This window comes from Camelus dromedarius, chromosome 3 (genome assembly GCF_036321535.1).
Source record: "Camelus dromedarius isolate mCamDro1 chromosome 3, mCamDro1.pat, whole genome shotgun sequence".
NCBI classification, from domain to species: domain Eukaryota; kingdom Metazoa; phylum Chordata; class Mammalia; order Artiodactyla; family Camelidae; genus Camelus; species Camelus dromedarius.
The window spans coordinates 113,692,972-113,707,612 of NC_087438.1; the positions used below are offsets into that span (position 1 = coordinate 113,692,972).

Consider the following 14,641-nt stretch of genomic DNA (forward strand, 5'->3'; position numbering starts at 1 on the left):
AAATGCTCAGTAAGTGTTAGCTATTGTTGTCTTTGCTATTTCCTCACTATTATCAATGAGGGGAAATTCTCGAATGATTTCGGTGGGAGTGAACTGTTATAGCCTTTCAGAAAGTAGACTAATAGATATAAGCTTTAGTTACAAAAACCCTTTGTTCCAGGAACTGCAAGCCTAGGAATTCATCCCTAGCTATTGATCTTAGTAAATAACCTGACATATACACCAAGAGGTAAGAACAAGAATGTTTATCTCAGAGTTACTTATAATAGAAAAATGTTGGGAACAACCTTAACACCCAGCAGTAGTTATGTAAATTATGGAACATACAAACAACAGAATACTCTGGAGCTATTAAAAAGGTACTATTAAAGGTACTATTTTAAAAAATTCATTTTTGAGGGGAGGGGGGTAATCAGGTTTATTTATTATTTAATGGAGGTACTGGGGATTGAATCCAGGACCTCGTGCATGCGAAGCACACACTCTACCACTGAGCTACACCCTTCCCCGGCATAGCTTTATGTAATGATACAGACATGTACCTACATCATGGCATAAAAAAGGAGGGACAGAACAATATAACTTTATTTACATAAGAAAGTATATGTATGCATTTAAAAGTCTAGAAGGGTAGATACCAACTGTTAGCAAGGGCTGTCTCTGCCAGGACTACCACTGCTCTGAATTATTTGAAATTTTAATGTATATAATCGTTTAAGTACCAGACAATCATGATGACAGTGCGGGGCGGGGAGTGTGCGTGCGTGTGCGTGCGTGCGTGCGTGCGTGCGTGTGTGTGTGTGTTTAAATAAGACCCCTGGCTGAGGGGAGGAATTCTAAGACTGGGGACTGCAGGCTGGCAAAATGTGGCCAAGCTGGTTTCATCAGTAGGGAAACCACTGGGCCTCAGATCTGGGGGTCAGCAACGGTGGTGAATTCTGCTTTGGACAGAAATGATGGTGATTCATGGACAGCCGGCCCTGGAAAAGGAGACAGAGACTTGCAAAATTGTCCTTAATTAGTAATAAGAAGAATGAGAGCCTTTGTAAGTGCCCCACACTTTGCTCAGCCAATCTGTTTGATCCAGATTGTGGTCCCAGGAGACAGGCAGGGCTGGAGCTATCATGGGGGAGATGGAGTCCCGGAGTGCAAAGGGGTGCCAGAATCAGACAAGGGACAGGAGGTAGGGGTCTGAACTCTCAGTCCTCCCAGTCGTGAAGCTGGACCCGAGTAAAACTTGCCAAGCTCCCAGCCCTTGCCTGGCACCCCGCAGGTCTCCGGTGCACCGGGCACTACCTCCTCCTCATGATCCCTGGGTCCGCTCACACTCGTTGACTCTGCTCACATTCTCTGCCCCCATCTGGCGTCTGTTTTCCTGCAAGTGCTCTTTGCTGCAGCCAGACCCACTGTTTCCTTTCCCTGAGGCCCTTCCCACTGTCATCACATTGTTCCCTCATCTTAGAATGCTGCCTGCCTGTGTTCTCAGCCTCCTCCAAACTTACTGCTTCTTTAAACATCCAAATCCTATGATTCCCTCAAGACATGTATTAAGTGTCATCTCCTGTGCAAAGCTGCACCAGCCAGCTGGACATCATCGCTCCCTCCCCAGCCCCCCACCCCATCTGCATGACTCCCAGGACGCCTCCCATCCTGCTCGCGTGGGAGTTCTCGGCAGGTGTGTTTTGTCTCTGGTCCAGACTGGAAGCTCTTTTGGGAAGGGGGTATGTCTGTGTTCTCAGTGCCAGCCCCACGCTGAGGTGCCTGATTCACTTTGGTTGCTGAATGAGGGATGAAATGAAGAATGATGAGAGCGTGGATGGATGAATGGAGGGAGGGCTGGGCAGAGGTGGATGACACCTCAAACCCCGTGGCAGAGCTGGCCCTGGCCTTCCTGGGAATGGCCATGGGATTCCAGCCAGCACATCCCCAGGGTGAATAACCTCAGGGTTCTGCTCCGCCAGGTCCTGCCCTTGTCATAAAACTGCAAATGCTTCCACTTCAAGGGCAGGAGGGAGAGGTGGGGCGACTTGGGTGCTGACCCTCAGCATCTGGGAGAGTTTATAAGCCGAGGCCACGGACCTCGCAGCATCACAGACCTTCCTCCTCATCCTTCTGCTCTTGGGCCTCCAGCTCTCCTGGCAGCATGGCTTTCAGCGGCAAGTTCGAGACCGAGAGTGAGAAGAACTACGACGAGTTCATGCAGCGTCTGGGTGAGTGAGAACACCTTCCCGGGGCTGGGCTGCCCTGGCCGGCTCTGTGCCTGAAACCCAAACCCCTTGAGGCCCAGAGAGGTTGAATGACTAGAGCAAGGTCACACAGCTAGTCGCTGGTGAGGTGGAGGCTTGATTGGTTTATTCATTCAAATATTCATCGAACACCTGCTATATGCATGGGCCAACCCAGTGTTACGGATGGGGCACCTCAGCAAGACTTGCCCAAGGTGACACTGCACACCAGTGGCAGAGATCATTAGACCCCGAGGGCCCAATGATGAGATGAGTGGTGTCACCACATCCTGCCTGGGGAGAGGTGACCAAAGGGTGAGCGCAGAGACCAGGTGAGACAAGCCACTCGTTCACTCGGTCGTTCAGCAAACACAGGCCTCTTACGGAGCTAGGCACTGTGGGCAGAGATCAAGGACCTCACTCCTCCGACTGCTTGATTTGCAACTCTGGCTGTGAGGAACCAGTGACAGTGAGCAGGACTCTTGGTGCGCAGCCAAATGTGAGGCAGCATAGTCGTCTAGACCTGGCGGACGGCCCTAAGGGACCGGGGCCCTCCCTGCCTCCTGACGGCAGAGGAGCCCCCAAGAGCGGGGCCGGTGTGCCCCGGGGCCTTGGGGAGCCAAGAGGGCTTCCAAGTCAGTTACTGGGACTGGCCCTGAAGGACAGTGACATGGCTTCACGCACAGCGGTCCCTTCCCACTCTGGGTCTTCATTTCCTTACCTATCAAACAAGAGCATTAGAAGACAGCCTCGAGGGTCCCATCCACCTAGAATTGTGTGAGCTTGGTGAACTTCTGTTATTTGTTTTTATACAACTATCTGAGGAGCAGCTACTATTTAATGTTTACTGTATGCCCGGAGCTTTCCAAGACAGTCATGGTAATTCAGTCCTTGCAACAATCCTGTGAAATGGGCCTATTATCTCCAGGAAAACACTGAGGCTTGGAGACGTAGTGACCTGCCCAAGCCACATGGCTCACAACACAACTGGGACTTGGGGCGGGGAGGGGTACAGCTCAGTGGAAGAGCGCATGCTTAGCACGCACGAGGCCCTGGGTTCAATCCCCAGTACCTCCATTAAAAAAAAAAAAGACTAGAATGGCAGAACTGGGACTTGTGCTCTTAACTGTCAGGCTAGCCTGCGCCATGGGGGTTAGGGGACGGGGGCGGGGGGGAGCTCGTTCCCAGAGCCACAGGCTGTAGGCAGCGCTGACACAGCCGCTCTGCTTGTCCCCGGGCCCAGGGCTCCCCAGCGATGCGATTGAAAAGGGCCGCAACTTCAAGACCACCACGGAGGTGCAGCAGTCTGGGCAGGACTTCGTCTGGTCCCAGCTCTACCCCGGGGGCCACTCCATCACCAACAAGCTCACCGTGGGCAAGGAATGCGACATGGAGACCGTCGGGGGCAAAAAGTTCAAGGTGAGAGGCCGCTGGCCGCCCCTCCCTCCTTCCCCAGGCCTCTGGCCCACTCCTCCATCCCAATCATGTCCCCAGGGGCTGCTCCCCGAGCTGAGGCTTCTTTTCCAGTCCAGCCTCCAGCTTTAAGAGCCGGCGTTATTCCTTGCTCGTTACAGGAAATTTAGCCACGCCTGGTTTTTAATGCTACTGTCAATAATGAACACGATAAAGACGGTAAAAAACTGTTAACGCTTGCTGAACCCTTCACGCGTACATCCCAGACACCTGCTGAATCCGTCACACACCTTAATGCAGCTAAGCCTATGAAGTCGCCACAACGCCGATCCCATCTTGCAGACAGGGGAGCTGAGCTGAGTCACAAGATCAGTAAACAGTGCCCGGACCCCATGGCAGGGCCAGGCCTTCACACCCGTCCGGCTCCAGAGAGCATGAGCACATTTTTATGACGCCTCCAGTGTGGCCTAGAGATTAATCGCCCAGGCCCTAGAATCAGACTCATCTGGGTTTGAACCTGAAATCCTGGGAAGTGAGGAAGTGGGGAAAGGAGGGGAAGGGTATAGCTCAAGTGTTAAAGCGTGTGCCCAGCATGCACAAGATCCTGGGTTCAGTTCCCAGTACCCCCTCTAAAAATAAATGAACCTAATTACCTACCTCTAAGTTAAAAAAAATTAAATAATGCAGTTATAAATTAAAAAAAAAAAAAAAGAAGTGGGGAAAGGGGGCTGTTCATCCCAGACCGGCCCCTCAGGGATTCCACCGGTTCTGGGTCCTCTCTGTTGCCCCCCCCAGCCCTGCCACCAGTGTACCTGGTTTCTCAGGCTGCCGAGGTGGAGGATAAGTAGTCATAATATTCATATTCTGTCACTTGGGGATTTAAGAAATTTGACAACTTATTGTGGATGTCTTTCTGTGTCTGCACATGCTGACTTGCCTTATTCTTTTTTAATGGTGGTACAGGATCCTACAGTATGGAGATGCTGTCATTTATTTACCACCCCCTCACTGAGAGACGTGTAGGTTAGTCACCGGTGGATAACCTAGGCTGGATATTTAGGCTGTTCACTCTTAACACCCTTGGGTGACATCGGCTTCACTCTAATAATGATGATCTTAACCGACTCCCTAGTTAACAAGCAGTCCTCAACCCCAAGCCAGGCACTGCTCCAGGCACTTTAGATATATCACAGTAAATCGCTTCATCCTCGTAATAACTCTACAAAGAAGCTACAGTTACTACCCCCATTTCAGAGATGAGAAAACTGAGGCACAGTGAGGTCCAGTATCATGCACAAGTTATCTATATCTTTGGATATATGCAAATTGGATCTCTATAAGGCAAATGACTTCCAAGAGGGGGATTGCTGGGGCTGCAGGCAGACCCCTTATCCCCAAGGGGCTGGTCTGCGTCTGGGGGGAGGGCTTATGTAATTCCAGCTGTGTCATGCTTCTCTTCCAGGCCACCGTGCGGATGGAGGGTGGGAAGATGGTGGTGGACTCCCCCCATTACCACTTTACCGCGGAGATAGTGGATGGCAAGCTGGTGGAGGTGAGTGTCCTGCTGGTTCCCGGCACAATCGATCAGAATGCATTTCTGCCCCCAGCCACGGCCCCAGAGATGTGACCCTCTGGGCAGCTGGCTTCATGGGCACTCCCCATGGGCCAGGCTCTGTGCTGAGCGCTGGGTGCCCATGATCTCATTTATCTTCACAATCACCTTGTTATGTAAGGATTTGTATCCCCATTTTGCAGGTGAGGAGACTGAGGCACGGGGAGGCTAAGTGATTAGCCAGAGGACAGAGAGCTTTTTTGACAGAGCAGGGACTTGGCGCTAGGCAGTCTGACTCCAGTGCCCACCCTCGGGACACTGCAGGGACCGTATCTTCCCATCACTGAGCGCAGGTGCCCCTTAAATGCTATATGTTGCAGACACTGAGGTCCCTTGACCTTAGGGGGTCACTGACTTCCATAATCTTCAGTTTCCTCATCTGTACAATGGGCACACCTCACCGTTGGGAGGACTAAATGGGATATTGCAAGGGAAGCGCCTGGCACGGGTGAACTGAAATGGACAGAGGTGGACAGCTATCCCACAAAGAGCCACATCACCCTGACATCTGTTTAGCACTTTGGCCACGTTGAGTCTGCACAGTGGGTCCTGTAACAGATCACAAAACTGAGGCCCAGAGAAGTGGTGCAGCGGACTGACTTCCACTCAGGACTGGGACTGGAAGCTGGTCTACCGTCAGCTGTGCCCACGCGCACCTTGGGGCCCCCGCACTGACTCTCTCTGTCCCCGCTGCTTCTTCCAGATCTCCACCTTTGGAGGCGTGACCTATGAGCGCGTGAGCAAGAAGCTGGCCTGAGCTAGTGGGCAGGGCTCTGCGGGGGCCACCAAGCCACCAATAAAGCTGGTGTAACAAGAGACATTCTGCTTGCTTCAGAACCTCTTTGCCTTTGTTTTTGTTCTCTGGTGTCTCGGGGCAGTTCTGGCTGGGTGGGAGTGGGAAACCCCTGAGGACGGCCACATCTTGGCCCTGGGATCCCTGTGGGATCTGTGTCCTGGCATGAGGGAGGCCTGGATGTGGACGGGAAACTCCAGACACGCCCGGGGGAGGGCGAAGGCAGTGACCATGGGCACTTCTGTGAACCCCTCACCCCTGCTTGCCACCCAACACTCTGGGTGGAGACTGCCCTTTAAAAAGACAAACGTCAGCTGGGAGGGGTGACACACTGACTCTCAGATGGGCCACGGGACAGGTGTATCAAAGGGGGTGGGGGCAGGAGTGGTGCTTCCAGGACAGGGCCCCCCGCTGCTGGGCTCCAAGGCCGTGCAGACCCGGGGGTGGACGCAGCAGGGCTTAGCCAGAGAAGCTGTTTCAGCACGGCTGTGGCTCTCTGATCACTGGCTGTGGAGTCGTTCCTTTGGGCCTCAGTTTACCTGCTGGTATACGAGGGGGCCAGGAGGACCGATGAGGGACTGAGGGGAAATGACAGTCTATGAGATGGCAAAGGGTCTATGGGAATGCCAGGAAGGAACTGAGACTTCATGGTTTGAACGAGTAGGGCTTGGCTGGGGGGCCTGGGAGAAACTTGGAGAAGGCTGCGGGGGGCCGGGAAAGTGGTCAGAAGGCCCCCTACGACCCCCTGGTAGGTGCCTGGAACCCTGAGTTGGGAGGGATTCTGGGGCAGCATTAGGATTTAGCAGACACCCCTGCCGATCAGTCCCAGGGCACGGGAGAGGAGAAGGGAGGCCCGCTCGTCCACTGGCTGGAGAATCCCTAACCCAGAGCACTGGGCAGGACTTTTTTCATTCTCTTCTCTCCTTGGCAGTGTTCCCCATCTGGGTACCACCCTGACTGCTTTTTCCAACATATTTTTCTCTATGACAATTCAATTATTTTTCACTCCAGTGAAAACTTTATATCACTTCTGCACATGGAAAGCCAGCATCACTTGCCACATAGATTAAAACTATTAAAATAGTCAGAGCTGAACAATACTGACTTCTAGTTGGATTCTGTTGCCCAAAGTCACGAGCTCAGGGCCTCCCTTCGTGAAAAGGGTGAGAGAGACATGCAAGACCCACAGTATCAAATGGGAAACTCTAATCAAACTAACTCTAACTCCCACCCTAATCAAAATTCCTGCAAAACTCCTGGAAGAGAATACACTCACTATCAGAGTAAAACTAAGTGTCCGTCAGTGGATGAAGAAGATACGGTATACATGTGTGTGTGTATACACACACACACACACACACACACACACTGGACGATTCAGCCATAAAAATAAGAATGAAATCTTGCCATTTGCAGCATGAATGGACCTTGAAGATACTATATTAAGTGAAGTAAGTCAGAAAGAGAAAGACAAGTATCGTATGATTTCTAACTGAAACAAACTCACAGACACAGAGAACAGATTAGTGGTTACCAGAGGGGAAGGGGGTTGGGTATTGGGCGAAATGGTGAAGGGGGTCCACTGTATGGCGATGGGTGGTAACTAGACTTGTGGTGGTGATCACTCTACAGAGTATGCAGAGGTTGAATTATAATGCTGTATACCTGAAACTTATATAGTAAAAAAAAACAAAAAAACAAAAAAGAGCTGATTATCTAAATGATCTTGAATATACAAGTCCCACACATGGGGCATTAGAAATAAGATTTGCCCAATGCCTTGCAAAGGGTCTGGCACACAGCAGGTGCTTAATAAGTGCTACCTGACCTCAAGTCCTTACAGCCTATGTAATGGCCTTCCACTCTCAGGGGCCAGCCTTGGCCTGGACAGATAGCACAGCCCAGGTCATTGGCAGCTCGCTCCTGGCCTCCTCCCACGTTCTGCCCCGGAACTTGTTTATCTTTCCAGGAACAGCACTCAGCCTCCCACACCCACCCACCAAGCAGAACCCTGCAAATTCCATCATTTTGCCAAGACTTATTGCGAATTAAGTGAACTAGGTAAGCATTAAATTAAACTAGGAGTGTTGCTGTTTCCCCTCCAGACTGAATAATTACTCATCATGAGCTTGGATAATAAGCCTCTAAACAACAGAGAGTTAACCATAATTAGGCTGAAAATTGAGAGAGAAAGAGAGGAGGAGGAAGGGAGAGGAGGAAGAGTAGAGAAGAAAGAAAGAGGAGTGGGAGAGAGAGATTGTTTTCACTCTGGTAACCGATTCAAGGACAAATTCAAATTGTTGGCAGGGGAGAAATTCTGTTATAGAAGTCAGATTCATGGAACAGAAGGACCTCACAGCCCAACTAGTTTAAACTCTGTATTTCACAGATATGGAAGCCAAGGCCCAGAAACAAAAAAATTCATCCAAGGTCACACAGCAGAGCAAGAATCGGAGAGTGATGTGGGGTCCCTGGTTGATGGAGGCACAGTCTCTCTGTCTGGCTTACGGGGTGAGTGGCGTAAGCTGAGCTGGAAGGAAGCATCCGTTTTGCCGGTGTCCTGGAAGAGAGGCATCCTCAGCCAGTAGAAGGGACAGCGGTTAAGAGTTTCAACCCTGGAGTCACACTGCCAGGGTTCAAATCCCTCTTCCACCACCTAGAAGCTGTGTCACCTTGGGGTGCGTTCATCCGTTTCTCTGAGCCTCAGTTTCCTCACCTGCCCGTGGAAATAATGACTGTACTTACCTAACAGAGCTGTCATGCTGCGAATTAAACAGGAGCCACTGCTACCTCCACTCCATCACCACCGCCATCCTCAAGCCAGTGTGATGAAATGTTAGGAGCACCGCCCTCCACTTACCTGTAAGGCACGTGGGCAAGCCGCAGTATTTCTCGGAGTCTTGTCTTGTCCGTGTGTAAAACAGGCTCATAAGATCTTCCCTTCTTGGGTCACAGATGAATTGCAAAGATTAAGGGTAAAAATCCATGCTAGTGGCCTCCAGAAAGTTACAGGAGCGTCACCATTTTGCTGCGCTGGTCAAGGTGTTGAAGTGACTCCCCGCTCAGTTCAGATGCCCTTCACCCAGCCCTTGAGAGTCATCTCTGCCACTCTGCCGGGTGACAATTTCTCTCCCACCAAGCACATCTGGTCAAACGAGAGCTTCTCAAAGCGTCTCTAAAGACCACGGCTAGGTGGCGCCCCACCACCCACCTGTGGCCCCATGGACAGACACCAAGGTGTGTACGTCGGCAGGAGGTGGGGGGTGTGCAGTGAAATCCTGAGTGACTGCGCCTTGGTGCAGGGGTGTGTGTGTCCTCTACGGGTGACAAGGCAGAGGCCACTAGTAACTCCTTGGTCAGGCATATCTAAGTGTGAAATCTGGTCGCACCACCTGCCCATGGTGAGACCTTGGGTTTCTCTGAACCTCAGTATTCTCATCTGGAAAATGGTGATAATACTCCTAGCTCATGATGATGTCATGAGGACAAAAGAAGAGCAGGGGGAGTAAGAGAGCATGAGGAAAGTGTGAAATACGGGGCCTGGAGCACAGTAAGTGCTCACTAAACAGGGCCTTTCTTGGCGGTTCTACTGGTGAGAACCGGCACACACTGGGTCAGAGCTTTCAGAGTAGGGAGAGGTGTCCAAACCTGGCTGTGCACGTGTATTTCCTGGGGGTCTTATTAAAAGGACAGCCCAGGACCCACCGCAGACCTGCAGAAGGGGGGACACTTCAGGTACGAAGACCAGGGAGCTGCCACTGTTCTGAAGTGCTCCGCAGCCAGGTATGATGACCTTGGAGATAGTGCCAGTCCAAACCCTCCCGTTTTACAGACGAAGAAAACTGAGATCTAGAAAAGGGGAATGACCTGCCCACGTCCACACAGCTGGGGAGCAGCAGGAGGCCTGACATCCTGTGCTGCCTGCCGTGGCTCTGGCAAAGGCCGGGGACTGGACACTGGTTGGAGCCGGGCCAGCAGAAGCAGGACCACTTGAGCTCTTCCTTTAGAGTGAGAGCTGGATTGGAGGGAGATGAAGCTCTGGGGCTCACCTGAGCCTCCCCGAAAAAGAAAGGGGCCCTCTTATTGCCAATATTCCTCATAGACCTCCCCACTGAATAATGATTCCATACATTCCAGGCTTTCTTATCATAAACCTGAAGTATATAGTTCAGACTGACGGCCTTCTCACCTCATAAATGAAGAGACAGAGGCTCAGAGTGGAGAAGCAGCTTTTCTGTTTGCTATGAGCAAACTCAGACCTTCCACCTGTTAGGCCCAACGTTCTAGTCTATATACTAAAGGTTGCAAGTTTCCTGCCTGAGAACCACCCTAACCTATGTGTCTTCTGTTGCATTACAAAATTTTTAAATTTAATTCTTTAAATCATGAAAAATTAATTTCCTAGAAAGTGTCCTTCCAGTTTCTTTGAAATCTGGAGTTGTGGCAGCACGGAGGTGAGATCCCTGAAAGGCAGTACTTAAACACAGGCTTCAGTAGTCCCTACCCCATCACATTGTCTCCGTCATCCGGCTGATTCACTCACTACGTTACCCGCCTGGTCCTGATGGGCATGTGGATTTGAGACTCCTGCCAAATGCTATGGCCTTTCTGCTGAAATTCATCAACTAGGGCTTCCCTGAGAAACAGAGAATGAGGTTAATGAGGCTGGTGAGAGTCCTTCTCAAGAATTTGGTGCCAGGGATTGCCAGAGCCAGCCCAGAGGTGGGGTCCCTCCCAGGGGATGCTCTGGGGAAGCCCTAAGCCTGGTCCCAGATTTTCACCTTCACAGATGGGGCTTGGGGACCCCCTCCCAGATCAGAGCCGGCTGGGGGCAGACAGGAGGAGCAGTAAATCCTGTCAGCCTGTGGCAGATATACGAAAAGCTACGTTGCTGTATTTCTGTCTGCTGCTGCGCACGCTGAGAACACCCACACCCCTGTAAAAAAGCAGCATGAATGCCTGGCAGCTTTTTTACGAACCCACATCCATCATCCTGTCACGTCCTCTCCACCAGGTGAGTGGTACCGCCAGCTGGAGCCTTGCGCTCATTCAAAACCCTTGACTGAGGCACCTCGGGGCAGCGCGTCAGCTCTGGGCTGGCTGGGTTTCAGCTGTGGCTCCTTCCTTCACTATTGCTGTCCTTGGGCAAAGAAGCTCTCTGTGCCTGTTTTCAGACCTGTAAGATACAGCTAATAATAGTTCCTACCTTGTAGGGTTATTAGGATGATTATAAGACATAATATAAGCAAATTCCTTAGCATAGTGAATTACAGACCGCAAATGGCTAATAAACGCCAACTGCGTGATTAGAGCCACCATCACCAGGCGGTGACGTTCTATATGTTGTATTGGCTGGGGTGGCTTAGGGCACAGCCGTCAAACCCAGTAAACAAACTCACAAGATCATTCCAGGTGATTTCACAGCTATGAAGAAAATGGAAGGGGGCAAGGAGGGAGCCTAGGGGTGACAGAGCCCTCTCTGGGAGGTGATGCGGGAGCTGAGGTTTCTCAGCCTGGGCACCGTCGTCACTTGGGGCCAGTCAGGTCATTACCATGGACTGTCCCGTGCACTGTGGGATGTGGAGCAGCATCCCTGGGTTCTACCCACTACATGCCAGCCATGCCCCTCTCCCGACTGTGACAACCAACAATACCTCCAGATGTCACCAAGTGTTCCCAGCGGGGCAAAATTGAGTCCTGCTGAGAATCACTGATGTATTTCAGACGACAGAACAGATGGCTTTGGAGAGCTGGACCTTGAACCCACAGGGCATGAGGAAGTGGAACCTTCACCCTGACCCTAATCCAGGCATTCATGCAACGTTCAGCCAATTTCCTTAAAATAAATCTCTCTCACTACCTATATAATGGGTTCTGTTTTTCTGGAGAACCTGCCCGATTCAGCGGTAGAGCTGGGATGCCAAGCCTCACTCACCCCTTCTGCCCAGCCCACGTCCCCGGGAGGCCAGCTCAGAGGGCAGGAGCCAGTCTTGCCGTCACCCACCCTCCACAACCTCTCAGCCCCGGGGGGCGACGTGGAAGAGCGAGGGAGGGCTGGCTGAGAGCAGGCCAGGAAGAGAACCGAGAGAGAGGCCACAAGCAGGTGATACGTTTATTGCGGGACCGCTTTTTCTGGGGGCTGGGCTGGCTGTGGGCTCTACTTGGGGTGGGGGTGCTCACAGGCGCCCAGCCTCAGAACAGACACAATAACTTGGAATCCAAACCAGTTGCACATAAATAAGGCTGGGCAAAGGAAAAAAAGAGAAAAACAATAAACGAATGTGCACCTTCCTATGCTGGTGTGACAAACTGGCCCCAGCCTGTCCGCGTCCAGCGTCTCCTCTTGACTCAACTTCCACGCTGAGCCTTCTGTCTGCTCGGAAAACCGCCTTCGGATCCAACTCCCGGCAGCCTCCCTGCCAGCCTCCTGGACTGGCAAACAAGCCAAGAAAACCAAAATGGGTTCTTTTTTAAAAAAGAAACAAAAAAGACGCTTCTGTGGTTCTTTGCACCTCCCAGTTCTAGCGCGTGAACAATGTGTCCCCCGACCCCAAACCAACCAAAAAATGAAACATACTGAGCACAAGCTACGAGTCAGGATAAAACATATTGCACATGGCTCCGAGGGTCTTCCCGAGAGCCCTCTCACTGCAGAAACCCAAATACTGGCTTTCAATCCAACCAGCTGTCGGTGGGGTCACAGACCCGGCACACCCCCCACTCCCCAAATCCAGTTGGCGTCAGGCATTCATCTCACATTAAGATCCTTTGCTCTGATCCAAACACCAAGCCGAGGCTGGGTTTAACCTTACGCACTAGAAGCATGTGATGGAGGGAGGTGGGGTTTATTGGTTTTAAATCTTTGTTTACTTTTTAACAACCTTTTTCTTCTGGGTAGTTATCGAAGTCGTGCAGGTGAACAGAGCATCCAAGACGTGGAATCTCCTGGAACCGAGAGCCTGGAAAGCGGTTCTTCCCAGCCATATGCTTTTGCAAAGGGAGCTCTGGGTTGACCTCCAGGGTCAGTCCCAAGCCAGGTTAAAACCCACAACCCTGGCGTGGGACAGGCAGTGTGGCAATCACCATGGTTTTTTCAGTCCTAAGGAATCTTCAAGTATCACAGAATCCCTGATGCAGCATGTAAACAAGACATCTTACAGAACAGAAAGCTAGGTCACTTCGGGAAGCAGCAGCAAGTAAAACATATAAAAGGCTGAGGGAAGTTTTAGGTTCCACAACAAAAGCAAGACAGCCGCTCACCGTGCCTTGGAAGGCAGAACGCACACACGGGCCCTTGTGTATGGAGCCAGGGAAAGAAAAGCACCCCAGACGGCATCTACTGGGGGTCCTGAGAACAGGTCAGGCTGCCCCCTCTTTTCAGTGGTGTAGCTGCCATCAGCAAAGCACAAAGGAGTCTTTGATGCTAAAACCTGGCCGTGCTCGTGGTCGGCATCCAGTCCCCCGTCTCCTGGCCTCGTCCCAGGTCTTTGTCAACCCACTGGGCCCTTCTCCAGAGATGGCCACCGAGCCACCCCTTGCACCCCAGCCATGTGTGGAAGATATTCTCCAGACGAATGTTCTTGGTTGAGGTATGTCATTGACTGCCTTGGGCTGGGTCAGTTTTATTTAAAAAGAGCACGGACCTTCTCCGTTCAAGGGCCCTGAGGCTCTGTGGGGATGGCCTCCCAGGCACCTCACTGGGCTGAGCTCCCCTCGTCGGTGTCCTCCACCTCCTGGGTTGCCAAGATCTCCCTGGGTGGCTAAAGGTGCTCTATCTGTCGAAACAGCCTGCAGGGAACACATGGCTCCCGCTGAAGTAGCTGCTCCCATAGGTGGCGGCGAGGCAGTGCCTGGGCTCAGAGGTGATGGCCATCTGCATGCCGAGGGACGCGGGCAGGGCCACGGGACACACGTCCAGGGGCGGCAGGGCAGGGTACAGGGCGTGGAGGGACGAGCCGGTGCCCCCTGAGAGCAGGGTCCCCGAATGGGGGGGCAGCAGCGGGTCCTGGTAGGCCAAGCACAGGTCCCGCACGGGGGTCTGGAAGTGGGCCAGGGCCGTCGCTGTCGGCTGGCTGAGGCCGGGGTAGGCGGGCGGCTGGAACAGCACTTGGGTGGGGGCTGGGGGTGTGCCGGGCACCATCGCCAAGGCCTGGCTCTTGACCGCGACGGCATCCTTGAGGACGTTGTCATAAGCTCTGAAAGAAAAGGACTTGGGTGAGACTCGGGAGGTCTGAGGCCACAGCACCAGACAGCTGCCTTGCTGAGCTGAGTGGGATGCGAGGAGCTGTGTGTGCCACGACCGCCGGGCTGCACCCGGCCTGTGTTCACCGCCAGTACCACTGCCTCAGCGGTTCTCCGACTAAACTCCGGCCTCAGGTCTCAGCTTGGACCTGCTTCCTACAAAAGCCCTCTTCTGACCCCTCAAGATGAGCCAGCTGTCCCTGCAGCCCCTGCACAGCCCACCTTGGCAGTCTACACTGATGGAGGCAACTTCCAGGTCACCACTGGGCCCCTCCTGCAGAGTCCGAGCCCCGAGAGGGAGGACCCGTCCGCGTTTGCTCATCACTGCATCCCCTACACTGGGCACAGCACCTTCCC

At 52.5% G+C, this 14,641-nt stretch overlaps 2 protein-coding genes and 1 non-coding gene across 23 annotated transcripts in view; 1 reads left to right on the plus strand and 2 right to left on the minus strand.

The window, feature by feature from the left end:
* Positions 1 to 433: 433 nt before the first annotated feature.
* On the minus strand, positions 434 to 507 carry TRNAA-CGC (transfer RNA alanine (anticodon CGC)). Its single transcript has one exon. It is a non-coding gene; the product is annotated as a tRNA-Ala (tRNA).
* A 1,602-nt stretch (positions 508 to 2,109) lies between these two features.
* FABP6 (fatty acid binding protein 6) lies at positions 2,110 to 6,013 on the plus strand. Its single transcript, XM_010992815.3, has 4 exons — positions 2,110 to 2,210; positions 3,469 to 3,644; positions 5,101 to 5,190; positions 5,954 to 6,013. The coding sequence occupies exons 1-4, from the start codon at positions 2,144 to 2,146 to the stop codon at positions 6,005 to 6,007; spliced, it is 387 nt and encodes a 128-aa protein (XP_010991117.1). The 5' UTR covers positions 2,110 to 2,143; the 3' UTR covers positions 6,008 to 6,013.
* A 2,395-nt stretch (positions 6,014 to 8,408) lies between these two features.
* The window catches only part of CCNJL (cyclin J like), a 54,032-nt gene continuing 47,799 nt past the window's right edge, over positions 8,409 to 14,641 (minus strand). For 4 of the 21 annotated variants that reach the window (XR_010380413.1, XR_010380412.1, XR_010380430.1 and 1 more), the window contains 2 exons: positions 12,331 to 14,238; positions 8,409 to 11,219 (listed from right to left, as the gene is read on the minus strand). Coding sequence is in view for 1 of the 21 variants with exons in the window: in XM_031449432.2 (XP_031305292.1) it covers positions 13,815 to 14,238 (424 nt within the window). In the remaining 20 variants the exon portion in view is untranslated. Of the gene's footprint in view, positions 11,220 to 12,141; positions 14,239 to 14,641 lie in introns of those variants that run through there. The other 17 variants (XR_010380421.1, XR_010380419.1, XR_010380423.1 and 14 more) reach the window with 17 other exon arrangements.